This window comes from Colius striatus, chromosome 14, assembly GCF_028858725.1.
Source record: "Colius striatus isolate bColStr4 chromosome 14, bColStr4.1.hap1, whole genome shotgun sequence".
NCBI classification, from domain to species: Eukaryota; Metazoa; Chordata; class Aves; order Coliiformes; family Coliidae; genus Colius; species Colius striatus.
The window spans coordinates 13,433,940-13,456,783 of record NC_084772.1 but is presented as its reverse complement, the minus strand read 5'-3'; the positions used below and the strand labels follow the sequence as shown (position 1 = coordinate 13,456,783).

General features: G+C 37.2%; 2 protein-coding genes across 6 annotated transcripts in view; both read right to left on the bottom strand.

Moving 5' to 3' along the window:
* DYNC1LI2 (dynein cytoplasmic 1 light intermediate chain 2) overlaps window positions 1-3,522 on the bottom strand; it is a 31,588-nt gene extending 28,066 nt beyond the window's left edge. For 4 of the 5 annotated variants that reach the window (XR_009819714.1, XR_009819715.1, XM_062007162.1 and 1 more), the window contains exons 1-3: window positions 3,307-3,484; window positions 2,413-2,486; window positions 1,897-2,013 (exon numbers count right to left, since the gene is read on the bottom strand). Coding sequence is in view for 3 of the 5 variants with exons in the window: in XM_062007162.1 (XP_061863146.1) it covers window positions 1,897-2,013; window positions 2,413-2,486; window positions 3,307-3,401 (286 nt within the window). In the remaining 2 variants the exon portion in view is untranslated. Of the gene's footprint in view, window positions 1-1,896; window positions 2,014-2,412; window positions 2,487-3,306 lie in introns of all 5 variants that reach the window. The other variant, XM_062007164.1, reaches the window with a different exon arrangement.
* Window positions 3,523-5,746: 2,224 nt separating this feature from the next.
* TERB1 (telomere repeat binding bouquet formation protein 1) lies at window positions 5,747-21,003 on the bottom strand. The gene is made up of 20 exons (XM_062007643.1): window positions 20,956-21,003; window positions 20,361-20,471; window positions 20,046-20,174; window positions 19,485-19,616; window positions 18,985-19,045; window positions 18,776-18,891; window positions 18,515-18,637; window positions 17,814-17,966; window positions 16,602-16,733; window positions 15,115-15,240; window positions 14,026-14,183; window positions 12,931-13,274; window positions 11,896-11,957; window positions 10,825-10,911; window positions 9,555-9,725; window positions 9,000-9,080; window positions 7,491-7,604; window positions 7,044-7,153; window positions 6,311-6,523; window positions 5,747-5,804 (listed from the first exon to the last, which is right to left on the bottom strand). The coding sequence occupies exons 1-20, from the start codon at window positions 20,987-20,989 to the stop codon at window positions 5,775-5,777; spliced, it is 2,487 nt and encodes an 828-aa protein (XP_061863627.1). The 5' UTR covers window positions 20,990-21,003; the 3' UTR covers window positions 5,747-5,774.
* Between the last annotated feature and the right edge of the window lie 1,841 nt (window positions 21,004-22,844).

Sequence of the window (22,844 nt, the reverse complement as noted above, 5' to 3'; positions counted from 1 at the left end):
AAGCTGAAAATATCTTCTTAATGCACAACAGAGCTTCAATTACCAGTGTTGATTTGACACTCTTGGAAAACCTTGTAGTTTGCTGGCCTTGAATAGCTTGGGGTATAATAAAAAGCAGTTACCCTCAAAAATAAGTATGTGATACTAAGCTCCCGAATGCCTATCCTGAGTTTCTTCATGGTTTCCAAGAATTATGGGTCAATTATAAAGGTCAAATCTGTATCTGAGAATATACACATCTAAAGCAAGCAAAGAGTTTAAAGACACAAATCCAAACCTGTCCTAGAGACAGAAGAGTGTTATCTTTGCCTGCTGGGAAGTCCTGACCCACTTTGCTATTTATTTTGCTTCCTTATGACACTGATGAGACAGAACAGAAAAAAGCAGGTATTATTAGATCCTAATATATCCATTATGGGAGGCATGAAGACCTGAATTCTTCAGTTAAGTACAGTAGTCAACAAGGTCTATTTTTCCTGAAAGTGCTGCCTGAGTTCTTACGACAGGCTTCTCCTAGCCACCTCAAATACTTACCACTTACAGATACTCAGGAACAGCCACAAAATATTTCCAAAGTAGGGACACACTTGAGATTTGATAGCATAAAGGAAAATAGCACATCAAACATTTTTCTGCTTATAATACCATCTCCTTGGATGTTGCAAGAAGCCTGATGTCATAGGCTGTCTTAACGCTTCTAAAGCATAGGGGCTTTTTTTTCCCTCCTAAATGTGTTATGTGGTACTATGGAATCTGAGAAAGGACTTCAACCAAGAACCTCAAGAAACCAAGAATGGCTCAGCACTTAAAATTACAGCACAAAAACCATTTAGAAACTGTAAGTGACAGTGAAGACATAGGCAATTTACTCATCCTTTCACTGTGCCTAACTTAGTATCCAAAGACAGTTTACTACCACATGAGCATAGGACCAATCTCCATAACAACCAGTCACATATAGTACTTAACTCCTGCAACTCTCCAGCACATTTCCATTTCCAACATACCATTACAGGACCTCCCTAGTTCATTTGTTTTCAGGAACGTGAAACAGCCACCCTCATCGCTTCCCTATCCAAACTGAAAACTCAGATGGAGACCATGAATAGGAAGATTGTCATTCCCCATTTTGTAAGATGGAAACTAACACAGGGAGATCCAGAAATTGGCAAAAAATGAGACAAGCAGAGGCAGATTTAGGAGCAAAGACAATGAGCTCACTCCCCATCTCTTCCTATCTCTAACCTCGCCAAAAAATAGGACCACTCTGATCATTACTCCTGCTTTTAAATGGTCTTATTGTCATCACCTCCCTCATACAGCAGATAAGAGGAATCATCAACAGCAACCAAGAGAAAGACATGGGGCATAGGCAAGCTCCAATTTGAGAAAAAGAAACACTCATTCTAAGTTCTGTTCTTCACTCCTTCAACTCTTAACAAAACACCTCCCTTACAGTTAACCAGAATTCCATTGCACGGCCCCCACAAGAAAATACCAAAACCTCATTCCTAGAAATCCACACCGAGAATTAAATTCTCAGGGATGTATCACTTTCTGTAGTTATCAAGTAGTCATACCAAATAACAATGTATCAGCTAGTTAGTCAACATCAGCAAAGGTATCTATCCTAAAAGTAAATGGATCCTGAGAGCTGCTCAACATACTTTTTTCCTCATACATAGGTCAAGCTGTAAGAAGGGCAAGAGGGAAAATATACACTGAATGCAAAATGCATTTCACTTTTAGGAAATTAATACAGCTTCTAAAATATACAGAACAATGCTGGAGACAGCTACTTGGGTGTAACCCAAAATACACTGGTCAAACCACAGTTATTATAAAAGCATATCAGCTACTTAATTACAGTAAAGAGAAGACATAAAATGAACTTACCATCTCTGTCTTCATCGTGAATATTTAAATATAAGTACTCCAGCCCTCTTCCTTTCTTGCCATGCTCTGCTCCCTGTATTTTAGCCATAAGTGTGGTTTTACCTGAACCATCATCACCTGCCAGTAAGTTTTTATAGGAAAAAAAGACACTTTCAGAATTTTAAATTTGTAGAAAAGGTTGTTCAAAACATATCCTTGCACATTTCTGCACCATACTTAGTGGTTATTTTCTTTCAAGTATGTCAGGTAAATCCAATAGCTTATACCATGATGATAAGAATGAAGCATTTAACTAAATTATTCTCTATCACATCCAATTTGTTTGAATAGATGTTATAAATACAACAGCATAAACCAAAAACAAAGTAAACCAGCCTGAAAACAGTAAGATCATAGGTGGTATTATAACCTAATTTTAACAAACTACTGGGTCAGTTTGTTCACACTGTCGTTTTAAACATACTCTCTTTCTATCAGAAAAACCCAGCCACCCAATTGCTTACATATGTTACTTACCAAAAACAAGAATATTCTTGCCCGATGGCAATTTAGATCTTGACCGGGTAGAAACTTCGCTCAGTATCGACGACCTGCAACAGCAGCATCACAGCCGTGAGCCTGCCACAGGCAGGGATGTGCGCACATCCACCGCACACACAGCCAGCCACAACACACGCACGGCCCGTTTGACAGCATGGATGAGCTCAGCAGATCGGCACGGACCAATCCAGTTACATTCGCTCTATTTACAAACTAGATACGATGTTGCAGCTGAAGATTTAAGTTCATTGTAAAAGACCAAAAGCCTGCCACCTTTTTGAGAATAGGCTTTATAATTTGTAGCACATATGTGGTAACATTTCAAGTTTTTCTCCTTTAGGTCACATTACTGCAAAACATTACTTTTCCACTCATGACTAACTCTTCCCACAATCCATTACTGCACTGCATACTCTCTTTTTTTCCCCCGTCATTGTTAGTATGTTTAAGAGCGACCGAGTCTCCGGGAGCACATCCCGCAGCGCCAAACCTGTCAGGCCCCGCACGCCTGCTCCTCTCCTCCTCGCAGGGGTGTTGCCCTCACGCTGCGGGCGTGGGCTCCCGTCGCAAACCTCCCCAGCCCCCTCAGAGCCGGGGAGCGCAGCGTTACCCGCACGGCCCGGCCCCCACCGCGGCCGTGGCGCAGCCACCCGCCGCTCCTGACAGCGGGGCCTGAGCGCGGCCCCGCCGCCGGCGCCCACCGCCGTCCCGCTGCAGCCCGGCCAGGGCAGGGGTTTTCACGCCCGCCGCGGGAGCGCTGAGGTGGCTCAGCAGAGCGGGGAGAGCGCGCCGTGACACGCAAAGGATGTCACACGGCAGCCGCTCGCCGCCGCCAGGGTGTCCCCCACCCCGACCCCTCGCGCGGCTCACCAGAGGTTCTGCCCCTCCTCCTCCTCGCTGGGGAGCTCGGCGCCGCCGGGCCCGTCCGGCCCCAGCAGCTTCTTCTCCACCAGCACCGGCGCCATCTTGCCAACTGCAGCCACAAAGAGTGACCTCACCCGGGCCCGCCGAGGACCCCGCTCCTCCCTCGCCTCGTTCGGCCCGGGCGGGCGCTCCGCGCTGCCGGCCCCGCCGCCGCCCCCCAGCGCGCCACCGCTCCCCGCCGCGCCCGCGCCGCTTTCCGATCAGGCGCCGCGCGGGCAGCCTCGACAGCGCTCCCCGCCCTGGGCGGCGCCTCCCGCGGCGGGTGAGGCCGCCGCCGGCAGCGCCCCCTGGCGGCCGGCGCGCTTCCCTTGCAGCGCTGGTGCAGCCGAGGACGGCGCCGGGGAGGGGAGGGGGGCGGCCCGCGGCGCACGGTGCCTCTCACCCCTGCAGCACGGCCCCACACTGCCCGAGCGGCAGGCAGCTCAGCGGATGCACAGGTTGAGACAGAAAGGCCTGCTAGGAAAGGTTTCCTACTCCAGCAGAGTGAATTAGCACCCGGATTCTTACCCGGCCAATGATTTGTGTTCTTCGCATAGAACTACACAGCAAGTTAAAGCGTTTTCTTCAACGCGGTTTCCTTCGTCGTGGGTCTGTCGATGCACTTCTGACAGTGTTAAACCACTGTGCAGGGTAGCTTGAGTAGCCTCAAAACCACATTAATTCTTTATGCTTACACAGTTATGATTCTTACGATATGTGGATTCCAAAACCTTTCATGCAGGAACATCAGTAAAATAATCTAGATTGTACAGGCAAAGAAAAGGGAGAGAAAGAGACTGACTTACACAAATCCACAGTTCGTGACTCTTCCCTGTTAGGCTGTACAGGAACATTTCACTGTTTCTCTTCCAGCAACTTGCGTGAGGAGAGCGGGTGAAGCTGCTGCAGAGGCTGCAGGAACTTCATCCTTGACAATTTTCATCCAGTGACAGGGCCCTAAGCAGAGTGACTACCTCTGCAGGAAGCCTTGTGCTGAGGAGCCCGTGGGCTCCTGTGTTACCCCAACGGCTGGGGCAGCTGTCAGCACTGTGACAGCAAGTGATGATCTGCACCTCATATATTTTCTCCACTTGAAATATATTTAGGCCAGAACAATATGCATGACTTGTGCACATTCTGCCAGTAGATGAAAGAGCAGCTTGCCTAGAGCATCTTTGAGTCCTTGGGAAAACACTTTTGGGAGAGTGTAACAGACCCGAGCCTGCCCCTGTGCCTGCCACTCTGCCCTAACCTTTTTGGCTCCCGTTCTGCAAAAACGTGACAACATTTCAGAAACTGCACTGCTTGGAACAGTGCCATGCAAAGACATAGTTTGTAGCTGCTTGAATATATTATTGATATAAAAACCACATTGCAATGGCTTAAAATATTAGAAGACCTATTTATTGTGTCAATGGCATCATATTTACTGCAAGTCTTTCTGGTTACCTTACTTGTTTTAAGCTACATTGTAGTGAAAACCTAGTGCGAATAAGGTAAATAAAACCTTTTCCATAATAAACTAACAACTAATTATTCCTCTATCAGAATAGATTAAAAAATCCAAATGAAATACAAAAAGTTCTCACTGAAAAATCAAGTTACTAAGGCTAAAGCTTTCTATAACAATTGTGTAATCAGCAGAAATGGTGGTTCTGCTCACTCACTTGAATAGTACACCAAAAATGGCCCAACTGTAAACAGAAGCCAAATTTCATAAGGATCTGCATCTCACTTAGTTCAGCACTGAAGTATTTTGTGGAGGTTCAGGAATGGTCTCCCAGGCAAGAAACACTGCGGCTGAACCACACGCTAGACCTTCTGCACAGGAGTTCTGACACTTCCATGAGCTTCTGTTTCGATTTACGTAGCTACCCACGAAAGGTTTGCCTACTGCACACAGCAGCATTTAAACATACACTTGGTGTTTTCTGTCACAGGTTTATTTTTCTGCACATACATCAAACTAAATGCCTGATAAAATATTTTACCTGCTTTAAACATGTCATTGATTAAGGGGAAACAGATTCAGACACAACATGAACACCTAAAATGTTCATTTTAGCAATATAGCCTTTTATTCCAAAGGGCATAAAGCAAACTATAAAGATTCAAACAAAAAGCCATATCAAATATTCCATAAATCAAATGTTAAACAAGGTTAAATTAAGTTGTAAAAAATATCCATAAATGTTATTCAAAGATTGTTGGCTATGTTGGTATTATTTAAAAAACCAAAACCTCCTCCACAGTTACCAAATTACAAGAAACTTAAATTCACAAAGCATAACAATTCTGCCAGTGAGTGTTATCACTGAAAAATATGAGTCCATGCCAATCTAAGTTCTCTCAGCATTGATATTTTGCCAATACCTCACTGTTAAAAATGCTGTTCTTCAACATTCTGCAACAAAACCCCAAACTCTTGAAAGATGTTATTGGTGATCTTTGCTTTTTTCTTGCCTCTATAAATTGGGAAAGAAAAGAGAAAATATCAAGACTAATGTTGACACAGAATACTTCAGAAGTTTACAAAAAGGTTTCAGTAGAAGAACAGTTGCCACTTCACATTCCCCACCCTACTCCAGAGCGGAAATGCCATCCAGCATCTCTGCCAAGATTGTATCGACTGAGCACAACAAAAGCTGACAGAGGTTTGCACAAATCATCATCAGAAAAAAGACTGAATAGAGGAACTACCAACTTCCTAAGAAACACAAGGACTAATTTGGAGTCCTTAACTGAAATCCTTATCCTCTTTGTATCCAGTCAAGTAGCACTGGAAGACGCTCTAATATTGTCTGGGTTTAGTTCTCTCTCTCCAAGTTCTCTCTCCAGCACCGCAAGACCATTTTAATGCACAGTCCCATGGGCTGCAGAATCTGATAGCCCGTCTTTTCCTGCAAGTCACTTCAGGGGCAAAAGCTGAAAACTGAGCTGACAACGTATATGAACAGTAGATTATGATTACCTGCAGCTGCAAACGGTAGTATTTCTTGGAAAGATCAACACTTGTCCGTCCTTTCTGAAATGGGTAAGACCACAAAATTAAATTCCAACGAGTACCCATTTTCTTTACTCCACTCATAAGGTAGTTAATTTCTTCAGTTGTGAAATCTTTTCGGGTTCTTCTTTTCTTGTTTAAAGTTCTTGTGTTCATGTCCAGAGAACAAATTTCATTGTTCTGCAAATATTAATTTTGCTGTAATTAAGCACTATGTACACTTACATATTATTTTGCATTTAGAAGTAACACATTATTACTGATGAATCAATCCTAAGTAGTTCTAAAGAAATGATCCCTTGGTAAAGGACATATGGTTCTTCAAAGTTTCTTCACTGTCACTCACTTGGTAAAATACAGTCTTTTTCCATTACCTTTACCTTCATTTCATAGTTTACAACTGTTTATTCCCTTAGGTTTCTGCTCTTTCTATGCTATGCAAATTTAAATTTATGCAGGAGAAAGCATCCCTCTATATCCATTATTCAGAAACGGGTGTTGACTGGAAAATGATCAGCTCACTTCAGAGAGAAATCACTATGCTGGAGTAAAATCAACAGAGGAACATTCATTTATTAAGATTTACTTTGCTACTGGGCTCTTGTTGAAGGTGACTTTAAAAGAAATTATGTAATTCTCAACTATTTTATTTGGACATCTATAAATATGTGAGCATATGATTAAGTTTTGCAAAACTAACCTGCTTGTCATGTGAACACATGCAGTTTTCTTTTACATGCTGATGATCCTGGTAGCATGTTTCTTTGACTCTTTGTCTCTTCAACTTAGCATCTTGGGTATTTTGGAAAGCTGTGAAATTATGAAACAAGACCACCACTTAGTTTAAATCTTCTGTAAAATCAAGTACTGTTGCTTCTCATAAACTTGAATGTGTAAATGTTGCTTTATACCTCTCATCGTTGACATTAACACATATTTATGCATTGAAAGCAGGTAGCAAATTATAGGAATTAATTAAAATGTTAATACTACTATGATTGAAGGTACAAGAACCAAGCTATATAAATTCCTACCTGTTTGTCTCCAATAGTAAGCACACGTGCTTTTCTCAACGCCTTGACCTAAATGCAAAACCTGGTCTTGAAGTTATACTTGCTACAAAATCCATTTTTCTGGTAATACTCACAGTTTCCATATGTAGGGATCAAGTTGTAGTTGTCAGTCAACCCACTATTTTTTCTGTGTTCATCTCTATTTGAAGTATTATATTTGTTTTTTCTAATTGGAGTCAAAAGAATACCTTAAAAAAACCCCAAAAAATAAAACATTATGTAATTTTCTTAAAAAAAAAAAAAACACAACATACAGGTAATGTTCTAGGAAGTAAAATTTAAGAGAGAATCATCTTTTGAGCTGTACTGCTATCTGGTCTTGGAAGAAAGACTGGAAAACTGAGTTTACTTCAAAAAATGTTTACTTGCTAAAGGTAATATATTACTGAAATGGGTTCTTGAGATGAAATAAAGTTGTTGGGATTTAAAAGACCTGCATGGCTATCATGGCCAAATCAATTAATTTCTGAATCTGTAAGGGAAAAAAGATTTTGAAGAAAATTTCAAGATCAGTCTCATAGCTTTCACCAGAAATTTCTGAAATAAAATAACCACAGAAACAAGATTTTTGGAAACAGGAGACTATAAATGAATTCCCAATAGGTGGGCTGGTTTTTCAAAAGATAATGTTTTTTAAAGTAATATTAATGTTTTAGAATTTAAGTACTGATTTAGAAAGCTGCTTCAGGCTACTTTAAAATTTATGGTCATCAATCATAAGAAACAGTACGGGTTACTTGTTGATGAATGCAGTAATGTATGACTGGAGCTGGAGCTCTGTAGGATGTACCCACAGGCATTGTGCAAAAGGAAATATTATAAGCATTAATTTTTTCTATATTACAGAATAAAATGTTGTGAATATACATACTCTACTGTTTACAAATGGACAGTTGTTGTGTATTGTAAAGAATACCAGATTTTATGGGCAACTGATGGTCTATAAACATAGGGTTCATAAACTGCATGGACAGAAACTGATGGCACTCAGGTTCACTTTTCCATCTCTGACTTATTAATGTTTTATTCAACACCTTTTAATACAGGACAGGTAGATAGCTCTCCTGTACTTAATTTTCTGATAGGTTGTTTTCAGTTACTTTCTCTAGTATTGTGGTATACATTAAGGTTGACCCATTCAGCTATTTAGCACACAGAGACTCAAGTCCTTAGCAGAGCTCCAAGTAGGAACAGAAACAGGTATGATAGGATAATGTGGCTGCAACTGTCTAATAGAGGGATGCTGAAACTAGGACCAGGCAACTGTGCTGTGTTCTCATCCTGATTGTACCTCTGCATTTTAAAAATTAATGCCACAAAACTGAAAAATAGCAATTGCATGGAAGTAACCCTGACAGGATTCAAAACAGTATCTACAACCCAAGCACCAGATAACTTAGTTGTGAACTAATATTCAAACCACATTTTCATTATTATAGAGCATGCATTTTCTGTCCTAACAATATACAGGTTTTTCATAGAATCCACCCATAATTCCCTATTCACAGTCTCACTTAGTAAAATCATGCAAAATAATTACTTAGCGAGGGCTTTTTGCATTAATTTCCAAACCGATCCCTTACTTTGGAAACTATCCTTTTGGCTTCTGAAAGCTGGTATTTCTGTATCCAGCCTGTTTTTCTTCATCGGAGTCAGCACTATTTCTGGAAAATACAAGATGGACACCAGCACAAAAGTCATAACTGTTAATTATCAAAATACCTCGTTTAAATCAGAGAAATATAGGATGCACTTTTACTGAATTCATTAAGAATTACAAGCCTCTTACATCTCTAAGTACCTAATACTGAATGAAATTACCTTGTTATGATGTCATACATCCATTCACACTTACTTCAACTTAATGTATTCCCTTCTGTTAGTACTTGACTGACTCTGGCAAACAAGACGGAATCTCATAAAAGCCTATAATGATGTACCACTACTGCCAAGAAATGCACAAGATCCTCAAAACAAAAGTGGCTACTTCTGATCTCACTTAGTACAAATCATTGGTAAATCAAATTGAATGAGTGATTTTATGAGAGAAAGACAATTGGAATAATATCAATAAAAGTTCAGAATTTTAAATCACATTTAAAAGAACAGTTGTAACTACTAAAAAAAAAATTACTCACTCTCCTGAGTTGCAGATCTGCTGCTGTTACAAACAATCAGTTTGCGAAGTTCCTTTTTATATCTTTCTTCAGCTTCCAGAATGACTTTGTGATGGTCACACTGGTATGGACAACTCTGCAACATTTTAGTGAAGGTTTTACTATTGAAGGACAGTCCTCCTGCTGTACAACCTGTGAGAAAAATAGGGTATTGTAGAAACAGCAAGCAGCAATGCTCTAGAAGCTGTCAGAAAGTCCAGCACTGCCATTTGTTCATTATGATCTATAATTTGAGCTCCAGATTTTCACATTCTCATCTCTATACTTACATGTACCTTACAGAAGTAAAAATACTTCAGGATGGGAACTGGGATGGGAAGAAAAAGGCCTCAGTTCCCTTCCTGTATTTATCCAGGAGTCAAACTACAAAAGATGCCATTGCTATACTTCAAAACTTTCTCACTGGTGCAAGTTATTTTTATTAACCAGAATAAATAACTCTAGCTTAGGTATGAATCTCCTCACAGGAAGCCTTACTGTTCATTTGTAGGAACATTCCTAGGGTAATTTTTGGTTTAGTCATTTCTGGATGTTCTCACAGTTACATCAGCTGAAGAGAACATCTGCACTGTGAGGAGTTATAAGAAGGGAACTAGTACAATATCTGCAATATTCTAGCCCAAGATACAGCAGTGCTAAAGCTCAAGTTGAATTTCATTTGATGACTTGGATCCAGGTGCCTGAATGACGTACAAAGGTGAGTTACAGGCTGCTTTTTTTCTTTGGCTTTTGGTGGCTTGTTGGGATTTTTTTTTTTTTTAATAAAGAGACACAGGCTTAATTACAAAATACACAAAATCCACAAAAACCTGAGTACCAGCAACATTCTTATAACCTACTGGATCGACCATGTTTAAGAAGTAGATGGGGCAAATCAGGGCTGCAGTCCTGGATTACTATGAAAATGCCTGCCTGTACTTAGCAGTAGGCAGAGAAAAGAGAAGGGCTGGAGAACAGTCAGGAGGCTTAGCAGAGGCAATAGATGAGGGAACTGAGCAGCGCTACGCGTTTTTTCCTTCTTTCCAATCAGAGAAAGGAGGAAACACTTGCTTTTAAGTAGTGTGTGTGATCTTCTAACCTGCTGTATATTCTATTTGTTAGTAACCCCACATTAAGAAAATAGATATAGATCAAAACTGTAATATATAAGCTTTACTTGAACATTTATGTTATATTTTAGAGGTAGAAAAAGGAAAATAAGCAGTTAATAACGACATGGGATAATATTTACCTAAACACCTAAAATGTACCATTGCATGGGATGCAGATGAAGTACTTTTTTCTTCCTTGGTTTTCTCTGAGTAGAATGGATATTGATCTAAATTAGGAAGGAAAAAACCCCACTAAGAAAATGTAACGTCTTTTGCTGTAGTAATATTGCATCAGCATACCTATATTCAATTATATTTTCTATATTTTCTATTTGTAGATTATTAAAGTTTAATTTACATAACAGCAGAAAATCCAAATGTAATTCCTTAAGTTAAATGGGTCACATTTTCATTTTTGTATATCCAGAATAATTCTATTTAATTCAGTGCTTTTTCATCACACTCATTACATCAACTTGAACACAGCAACATAACGCTGTGTAAACCTGCACTGCTTAACTAAGCCCTATAAACTTTATTTGTGTTTGGAATCAGATGCTGAAAAATGTGATGTACTGGAGTAATACTTATTCTCAGTTTAAATAGGTGTAACCTGGGGATCAGCTTGGTCACCTGCAAAGCTACCACCTGGCAAACAGTAATCTAATGAATAATTATACATCTTATAAATTAACAGGAAACTAATTTATTAATAAATATTTGATTGAATAGATCCCAGTTCTGAAATAAATGTATCAGACTGAGAAGATCAATGTGAATCTGAAAAACATTTATCTTAAACAGACCTTCAATATATAGGAATGCCTTCAGGCAAAAGTCACTCTTACAAGTAGGTTCTACCCGCTATCTTACAGGTACAGAACAAAACCAGCATCCTCACTCATTTTCTGTTAACGGCTCTCATTGCTCAGGACAGATTGCATTCAGACTAAACTTAAAACGTTTATCTGAAGCACATCCATTCATGCAATTAGAAACAATTTTTAAAAGAAAGCTAAAATATGTAGAAGTAGAAAAAAAAATATTCTCCTAGTAAACTTCCTACAATGTAAAATTCCAAAATTATGCACAGTTAACAGATATTATACATAATGTGTTCTGTCACCTAATGATACATAACATCTGATAAAAAGTAGGGATAAAATTAATTAAAATCTCACTAAGAAAGGAGTACATTTGGCTGTTTGTACCTGATGTGTATGTCTGTTTCATACTTTTAACCATCTCTGCAGGCTGCTTAAATAAATGTTCACTGGAAAGATCAAAATGTGAACAAATAAAAAAAAAATAATCAAACTTCACAACGTTTTTAACCTGTAAATTAATACACATATTCCAAAGCCAACACAAAAACCACATTAAATATAGAAAGGATTAAACGCTACAAAATGCATTCTAATGATCTACAGCTACTGGGCTTGTAGTAACCATCATGTAATCATTGTGTATTAGAAACCTGTTTACCAGAGACCTGTGCTTAGCATTCCGTGCAGTGCTGTTCAGCACGACTGTTCCAGCATTTGGAATGCAATGCTTTCAAGGGATGCTCGTTTCCAGAGTCATTTGCTATTCCAAGTCATGTAAAGATTACTACATGAACATAAAACTTTCACAAAGTCTTCAAAATATTGTAGCCTTCATTAGATGTAGAATTATTCTAAAAGCTAACTGATTTTCTGCCTTCCTTACACTGATTAACTTTTATGCAGTCAACATAGTCCTATGATATGGTGCTCATGCATTTTTCTATGTCATCAACTACCTCCAAATGCTGCAGCAGCAAGGAGTCTAATCCACAGGTAGGCTTAGGTAACTTCTCTTTTCACATAAGCACCTATGCAAGGAGAGAGGTTTTTCCTCCCTCCCCCAAAAAATTTCATCATAGTTTCGTGCTTTAGAGGTCAGAACAACAAATAAAGAAATGTGTGAAATTATGCTAAACAGTAGCAAAGCAAAATCTACCTGAATGTACCATGAAAAATATCCTGGGGTCTAGATAATTCCTGTGATCACTGCAAAGTTACAATATTATGCATGTAAGGAAAGTGCATAGGAGCAAGGTCCCAGCCAGACACATTAATAAAGCACAAAAAAAAATTTCGAACTCAAAAAAAAAGGAGAAATGTAGTTTTGTTTATACTGTCTCAATGCCTGCCTCAGGGGATATTAAGATACAAATTCAGGATAATGGAATCTGTATTTCTGCTTAGGTCTAAGATACTTGCCGTACTTGAAGAGTAGACTCATTTTTCTCATTCATACTGTGATTTTGAAGTACGCTGGCTCTTTGCAGTTCATTAACTGCACTTGGAATATTACTCTGCTCACTTTGTCTGGTAGAAGCATTTACTGGATCCACGGTATTCAATATTTCATTTTTTGCTGGAAAAGAATTTACAAATGGAGCCGGAACCTGATCATATGACTTAGAGGTCAATTGTAGACAATGTACTTCCTTATGTGTTCTTTCTTCGTAAGTTTTTGGATCAGCAGGATTCACTTCATGGTATTCTGATGCTTCAATATTGGCTTCTGAAGGTCTGTCTACAAATACTTCTTCCACTCTTTCCTGTATTGAAAAATACTAGTTAGTGACTATACGAACGCTATCAAATCTAGTAACAAGATTAATGAGACTAGACCAATCTCTGAAAGTATTGCAAGGGCAAGAGAAGCTTCAAAAACCCTGGACTGTGTCAAGAGCCAAGGAGACAGCAGTGCTGCTGAAGGTGTTGAAGGGGTAGCTGTTAAGTGATAAATCCTGGCTGAAGCAATAGATTTGGTACTAATACAAGGAACTTCTAGAAATGAAAATATTTAATTATCTTAATATCCAGCTATGAAACTCAAGAACTTGCTGTTCCACACCCAGGGACACCAAGTAGTTACACAGCACAAGGAAAATATTTCATGCATCTAAATATTAAAATTATAGATTCATATCATAGAATCATAGAATGGTAGGGTTGGAAGGGATCTCCAGAGATCATCTAGTCCAACCCCCACATGATCAGCTATTAGAAGTAAACCCAACTGTTATTTCTCAAACCTAAGTGATCCAAATTGTGTAGAAAATACAATTTTATAATAAACTAAAATACTTCATAAAAACACAAATGTCTGCATTCTGATTGTCCTGCATACTTCTAACTTTTTATGATATACAGTAATGGTAACAGAGGTTGCAGTTTCACACACATACCATGTTTTCCCTACTTTTTTAGCTCACATTGATATTATCTTAAGGTTTTAGTTTCTATTTTTCCCTCAAGTCTGGAAAGATTTGCTTAGTTTTATCCTATTTTGGTAAATAGGCCAACCTCATCATGTTCTTTTTCAATCAACTTTATTCTGTGTAAAATTTCTTCTGCTTTCTTCCAGTAGTCTTGTAGACTTCTTTGTTTGGATTGCACATCCAATTCTTCTGCATTATTCACGTTTAATGAATTATCATTTCTTTTCAGGGACAATTGTTCAGCTTTATAAAATATAAAAACAATAATATCGCATATTTTAATCAATTAATACCTTAATAAATAGTAGTTATATTTTGGTATGCTGAGGAACAGTCCCAATAATTTAATGCAAAATATAACCCCTGTGAATAGTAATTTTTATGTAACTTACATTTACACATGAATAATGAGTTTGCAATTAGAGTTACTATAAGTTGTTTACATAATGATGGTGGGCACTAAAAAATGATTTTTTCATGGATCTAATTAAGATTCTGTAGGTCCTGTATCAGCATGGTCACTGTTTTTAAAAAAAAACAATTCCCTATCAATGGACACTGAAAATCACCATTCAGTCTTGAAATTGTCAGTTATGTTTTCAGTTCAAAAATGTAGATACATTTTTTTTAACTAATTATCAACAGCATAATACCTTATATGCTTTAGAGATTAAAAGACAAAGTGTCTTTCTGTTTTATTGGCAGTACTATGCAATTGACTTCAAAATACACTCTACTTTAAAAACAAAGTCCAAGATCTTTTATTATTCCAAAATAATTGTAGTCAGGCTTGATATTTACTGGTTGAGTCTCTATATACAGTGGTAGATATCCAGGAATGAAGCACCTATTGCATGTTGAATGGCAATGTTAATGTTTTGTACATAATTTATAGATGGGAAAACTTAAGAATTACATACATACGCAGCCTTACATATGCAGCTTTCACAAATACATTACTGCAATATCACTAGAATTTTTACTTTTCTTTTTTTCTGCCTAAATGCTGTAACTATTCCATGGAGGTAAATATGCAACTTTTCTCCAGGAAACAAACATCTCTTGGAATGAACAGGCTTATAAAGCTGCTACAATTAAAATCACTTAGAAAGTCAACAGAACTTACAGATAGGAACCGTCTCTTTAATTTTAAAAGTAGTAACAGTAAGCTTACTCAGTTTTTTGCAGTTTTGCAGCACAAAAGTAGCAGCTTTGTTTAGTTCCTCATCCTGAGACTCAGTTAATACCTGAATCATAAGTGGAAGACCATTGTTCTGGAGGAGTTCACGTTGATTTTCCTCTAAAATAGGACATTGTAAAGGAAAATAGATTGGTTTCAGTCTCATATACACTTAATCTTACAGTAATTTTAGAAACTAACACTAGTAACTGCCAAGGAAATTCCAAAAAAGAGATTTTCCTTCTGAATCCAAGCACACTGTACTGATTGACTACAGGTTGCAGAAGAAGCGCCCTAGATCCTACAGAATAATTTGGACCATAACTCAAAACTCTTGCAAGAAAACTGAAGGAGGACTGAGACAAACCATATGACAGAGCTCCAAACTCATTTGTCACCTAAAATATTTGAATTATGGCTTCTCTAAAGATGCAGAAATATCAACAGTTAAAAGTTTATAATTAGTAAAAGTCTAATAAAATTAGTAGTTTAATCATGGTCTAGCTAATCTCTTCCTCCTCTTTACTATGCAAATGGATGTCTTTTTTTATTGTGATTTATTGTGATCTCATTTGCAGTAAGTATTCATACAACTGACAACTTTCTAAAAGTAATTATTTGTTGTTTAAACTTGGCAAAACAAAGGAATCAATGGAAGACGAAATATCACTATTTTGTCAGTGCTGACCTTTTGAGAGAAACTTGTATTCTGTTGGCTTAATCATATTTCTATTCAAAAGACATTTCCATTAAGCTTTGTTTCAATTAATTCTTCAGGAAAAATATATTTTAAAATGTCAGATCTTTGAGCTACTGAGCTAATTATTGAACTTGTTATTCACATTCAGACCATTTAGTTTATCTATCAGGAATTTGAACATAATCGCTTCTTCTTGTGTCTCAGAACATATGTGATAAAAACCACTATATAAATCAACAATGTGTATGTCACAATTTCCCATTCTGTTTGTTTGTACTACCATAGAATACCAACTTAAGTGTTATATTTTCACCAGATATGCTTGGGAAAGCTCTAAGTAGTCTGGCAAAAACATTTCAGGATTACCTACTGTTTATGTTACTCCAAAAAATGCTGTTATATAGCTTTTTTATAAAATAATAGCCATGTGAACAGTGGACAGAAACTGTATATATCATGAGCCATTAAAATAGAGCTCAAAAAGACTTGGTTGCTATGTAGGTACTGAAGCAGCTTTCAGGTCTGGATGAATTTTACTCTGTGATACCCTAACCTATCTCTGAATTCTTGTGTAACAGACTACTTTTACTAAGATCTTAAAGATACTCTCAATTGGCTTTAAAATTTAAAGATGGAACATTGTAACAAACATTTTTTTTCTGAAAGTTAATTTTAGATGATTTAATAGACCTTTCCCTCATGCTCCAGTCCTGATGAAACACCACTGCATTAGTTAGAATGCAGTAGAAATTGATAGAGAGAAAAAAGAACATCATCTTACCACAAACTTCAGTACAGTGTCCAATTGTTAGAATAATACTAATTTTTTCTCCAGTATCCAGAGTGTCATTGGACAGCAGCTTCAGTAGCTCTGACACAGTGCGATACTTTGTCAAGGAAACACCCATGGCAGCTATTATGTTAAAAATAATTTGAAGAAAAATATACTAGATAGTAAGTATGCAGGCAACATCCAAGTATAAAATGCTGTTGTTAAAGGGAGCTCTAAAGACCTTCAAAGGCCTTGGGCCCCACAGTTCTACTCCTTTCTCTCCTTCATTTTAACAGTTTGAATTAGCACATCCCTCCTCCCGTGCTCCTCCCCACATCCAACACTGCCCTTTCTCCCACATTGTGCTGTATGAACATGTGGTAGAAGATCTGGTAAACAAAGGTGTTGCAATGTACAGCTCTTGTAGACCTTTGCTGAGTTTCTCCATATCCTTTATCGGTTCCAGAACACAGCAAGAAAGAGTAGAATAAGGTTTGACACATAGCCTATTTGCCACAGAAAGAGCTACTAATGTTTCTGGTAGAGGGCAATCTCTTCCTGAAACTGGGAATGCCACTGTTAGTACATAACATGCTGAAACCTAATCCTGTCACATAATAACTTCTTTGAAACTAGACTCAAAACTAATGCAGGCATATGCTTTTGAACTTTTTTGAACCTCTCTTAGCAAGTCTTTATGGTAAAAGTGTCAAACACAATAATCATGGCCAATAGCATAGATTCATCAGGCTCTGGGATTTTCAAAGGATCTTCTGCTGGAATACACAGACATCTAATTAGGACAGCACTATTCAGATAGTAAATCAGAGTAAAAAGGTGTTATGCAGACATACATTTGTTCACCTCCATGCCTCAGTTACTAAAGCTTACTAGCTTAGGCATAGGCCTGCAGAAACACAGCCTTAACTCCAAGATCCAAGCTGTCACACCAAGTTCTCTTCTTTATTTCCACAAAACTAGCTCTAGTATCTTATTTTTAACTTTCAATGTATTTTAAGTTTCATTGTTTATTTTAGTAACAATGGGAATATAACCCATGTCAGATTAACTGAACCATCCCCCATATACAGGTATGAATCTGGAAATTAACTGGAATGTATCTGAATTGCCTTTTAGCATCCATTCATATCCCTTTTCTACCAAAACCAGACTTCAAAAATTACTGCATAGAAAAAAAATGGTAGAGATCTTTCCACTTACACTCATTAGCAATGCAGGCATCCAGAGTTTTTGTTAATACTATTGCAAGTTTTGTGCTTGAGTGACTCAAACTGGAATCCTGCATCAGCCTGCTGAGAACTTTAGCTAATGTATCCAATCCTCCAACAGAAACAAAATACTTCTGCACATATGCTTAGTGGAAAAGAAAGAAAAAATGTGTCTTAATACAAGTTGTTTTAGCATTTGATCAATCACACATTTTTTTCTGCACTTTTTACCAATCATCACAAATTTTCTTTGCATTACATTTCCACTCATACAACAGAACTTACATTGGCTGTATATTAGTCTTGACAACAGCAGTAACTGTCTTATAAAATAGTTACTAGAAACACATGGCCCTACTATATGCAAACAAATGGCAAACATTATGCCCAAGTTCTACCTAACTCATTGTTTTCAGAGACGTTAATAATGACTCATACTCGTAAAGTACTTTTAATCAAACCATCTTCCAAATAGTCATTACTGGCCTTACTAAGTGTAGCCAGTTTGTGGCTATTTGTGCACTTAAGCACAATGCAGCATAAGGCAAGATGGCTGATCATTGTTTTCAGAGTACAAGTTGAAAGAACAGCAAATGAATTTGTAGAGACTGGAAAAAGAAATCTGACATTTAACTATCAAATTAAACTTACTATTACAAATGAAAAACTATTCATAGCTTGAGCTGCACTTACAGTTATTTGCAACTGTGAGACCAACAAATGAACAAATAGGACGAAGGATCTCAGGCTCTGTGCAACTTTCAAGCCACTCTTTGGCGTATGGAAAAACAGAACAGCAAATATTTTGATTGTCTTCTGGAAAAGTAAAAACAAATAACTCCAAACAAAAATGTCATATGAAATTTCAGCTCAACAGTAAAAATGAAAAACAAACTGTTGCAAGTTTGAGGAAAGACTTCAAAGTTGTTTCACAATTTTAACAGCAACACTTACCATTCTGAGGATTGTTAACACAGGCACAGAGAGTACTGCAGACAGAAGACCATAGCTGATAGCACGGATTCATGTTTTCATCTGATAGATTCACCTCAGATGTTGAAAGAGTTGTTCTGTTAAGAACAAAGCAAACAAGTCCCAGATAGTCAAGCAAACATAAGTCCTAAACAGTCTGTAATTTTTCTGTTTGAATAGCAACTGCTTACCTAAATAACTGTAGCAGAAGACCAATGCAGCCTGTATCTCTGACATAGGTTTGCCCACTTTCTAAAATGAACACACACAAGACTGAAGACACATGCAGCTTGACGTAAAATCTTCATGTTAAATTTAACTTACAGACATACATCCTAACCATGTATCCCCCTCAAAAATAGATATAAAATCACACCAACTCATTGACAAAAATGCTTCATTTCTTTCTATGCTTATTTTCTTTCTACATATTGCCACAAACTACTAGTTTGTTTATTGAGTTTTAACTGTGAATTTCTTTTTAGAACTAAACCGCTTTCTGCTCTTTAAGGAAACCCCAGTGTGCTGTGATCTACTTAAATATTTCAGGTTCAGTTACATGTAACTATTCATCTTTATAAGTTAACTTTACCAAAACATTACTTATTAAATGTTTCAAATTCTGCACCACAGATTGGCAATTAGAAAACAATGGTGTTACCACCACCAGAAAAAACAAATCAAAACTTACTGTTATTTGAAACCAGTACTAAGATGACATAAACTGACATTCTTTTCAAGTTCACACCAGAATCCTTATTAATTAAAAATAAAATGAGGTCTTCAAACAACGCAGAAGTACACAAAGTTTGTTGACAATAAACTGAAATCAGAAAATAAAAACCATTAAGTCCTAAAGACAGCCATTAATAATTCTAAATGACTTCTGTAATATAGTAGTTAGAGTCTCAGTTACATCCAACGTGTGGTGAGTGGAGACAGAACAGGACTATAAAGCAATTGAGAGATCCCCCTACAGTCAGTTCTAAAACAAACATGACCCAGGCAATCTTTGGAATCATCTCTAAGTCATTTAACACTTGCTGCTGAGGAAAAGTAGTTATAGAGCTCTGTGATCTCATTATTTCTGCTTGTGCTTTGCCTCCATTATTTTTTTTGTCTAAAAAAATCTGCTTACAAGATACCAGTGGAAGTGATTTGGAGAAATACCTTGCTGATCTGTGTAAATAGCATGTCTATAACATGGGATCACAACTCATTTGGCAGTACAAATAATGTTACTTATTATTACCATTACTCTCTATTATAATTCCTAATGTAAATAAAGCTGCTTCCTTCACCATGCAATGGACACTTGACTTGGCAAGATCATTTATGAACATCAAACCACCAATTTCTCGAAAATATTCACTTGCTTCACCTGTAACAGAAAAAAAAGAACAAAAATCAAACTTTTGTTTCTGTTTCTCTGTAAAATGAAAACCTTCCAACATTTTATAACTTCTTGAGGCTTATATCCTCTAGATATTTCTTTACAGTAACCACTGGCTTCTTAACATATATTGTGAACTTAAAGCTGCAGTTTCTAAGGAAAAGCATTTCTTACTGTTCTGTTGACAAATTGAATAAATAGTGATCAAAGCCTCTTTCTGGGACATGGGGCAGTCCATCTGATATTTAAGGCATTCAAGCAGTAAGTTCAGATCTGTTTTCATATCTAAGAATAAAACAAAAAAATAATGTAAATTCTTAAATTTTCTTGATATTAATCTATTTAGCATGACAATAAACATGCCCCAAAATGTAGCACGTGTATGTATTTTAACAAAGAAAAACTAGTTGTGAGCTATATTCTTCAATCAGGTTGTTAGATCAGTAAGTTACCAGAAAGCATTTTCTGAGCATCTACATACAATCCCAGGTAGGTAAACCACTTAGAAAATCTGTTTCTAATGTTTTGGGTATAATAAAAATAGCTATTTGGTAACTATTTGCATCACTAACAGCAGATAGTACACATTTTAAACACTTGTAAGATTTGGGGTTTGTTAAAGGAGAGACACAATAAAAATACGGGGAATTGCTATCAAGAAAAGGTGACTTTGTGATGATATCCAAAAAGAAGGAACAGCTTACTATCCCATGACACACTAATAAAATTGACACAGATAATAAACGACAAACTGTGTTAGGTATCTTACCACACTGATTTTTCTGCACCTTTAGGGTTTCCATTTTCGGTTGTACCCCTGTTCTTGTTCTACAATGACAAGAAAAAAATGTTATTTTCTATGTTGATTAGCAGTGTTTATAATATCATATGGAGTTTAAATTAAGTATTTTTTCTTAAAACACACTCTAATTTTCTGGTTTTACACTATCTCTGACACACACTGAGTTTAATATGCTCTTGCACAGCAAAGATCTTCTTTCAAAATATAGTTTTATAGTAACACTGCATTTGTTACTAACATGTTACTATGTTCTGAAAGCGCAGATTTTTCTGAATTCAGGCATTTGATGCTACCACTGACAGGCATAAAAAATGTCCCTGTCACTGAAAATCTATCTATTGCTGTGTCATCACAATAAATCTGATCCAATTTTACATACAAAACGTTGAAAACTTTGTCATCAAGCAACATCTGGCTGTAAGACCAGCAAAAAACGTTATGTAGAGGATCAAATGTGTCCGATACCCACTATAAAACATTCAGTCTCCTTCTGCTACCCAGTGAGGTACTAAATCATAACTATATTGTTGTAGCGCTACTAATCAGAATCAAAGACAATGAGCATGAACTGATATATTATTTCTTAAAGTGAGAATTTTAGTTCACCACAGAAGTTAACACATTATATGAACCATGTAAACCAGAAAAACCCACAACATTGATTCTACATAAACCTCATGTGTTAGCATCTAAGAGTTAGTTGAGCAGCAGTCTGAGTGAAATTCGGTTTGGAAGCACAAAGACGGTCTCTTAACCATGACCCAAGTCCCAGACATAAAGAGAAGTTGATGCAAGAGTCACGGTAACCTATTTCAATCTCTCAAAAATTATTCAGCTCCAGGTAGAAAATCAGAATTGGGGATAAATCTAGCTTAATAATGAATTAGTTATCCTTCTCAAATTAGACCAAAAGGATCTAAGAAATGTCAGTGTCATTTTAATGAAGATAGCAAGCCCTGGGTTCCATTTATAGTTACTGATGATTCCCATTACTTTTTCCATTCCTTGCTGGTTCTATTAGTTCAAATAGTCCAAACACATCCTTATAGCAGCACTGGTGAAACGTGTTTTCACAGCAAAAGACTTCATCTTCCTTTACCTTTACAGAAGTGGTAATATATATGCATTCCATTTTCTTGTAAAACTAACCCTGCCACAATAGCAGAAAGCTTAGAACTCTTCATGCCTGTTTTTGCCGCTACTGATATCACTGCTAGCCGAAGTAAATAGAACCTACCTACATATTCCTTAACAAAAGAAAAGCTATACAAACGAGGTCTCTTTAGAGCTAATTTCATAAATTAAATACATATTTACACAATTAAAGAACCTTTAATATAAGAAGTAGAAGCTAATTTAAACACTATAGAAACATATGCCTTGACCTTAACAGGCTCTTTTGGTTTTGCAGTATACAGAAGGTACACAAAATAATACTTACATTAGCCTACATTAAAATGCAAATAGCTCAACTTTGTTGTTGCATCACAGGGCAAAGATAAAAAGATAAATGACAAGATTTGTTGCAACAGACTTCTGGCAAAACTTGGATATAAAACAGATTATCTCTTCCCCCATCAGCTATGGAAAATAACCCAGTAACTTCCCTTCAAACTTCAAAAACAGTGTTCAAAAAAAGTGCAGATACATTGGCCTGCAGATACATTGGTTGTTCAGCAGCACTAGAGCACACAGCTCAAACTTATAGAGACCTATGCAGGTTAGAGAGGGAACATCCCCAGTTAGCCAAGGCCTGTGCTGCTGGGCTTGGCCCCACACAGCCATGACAGTATTTTTCCTTTTTAAAAGCCAGTGACAAAACCCTGTATGTTGGAATTGTTGGTGTCCTATTAGAA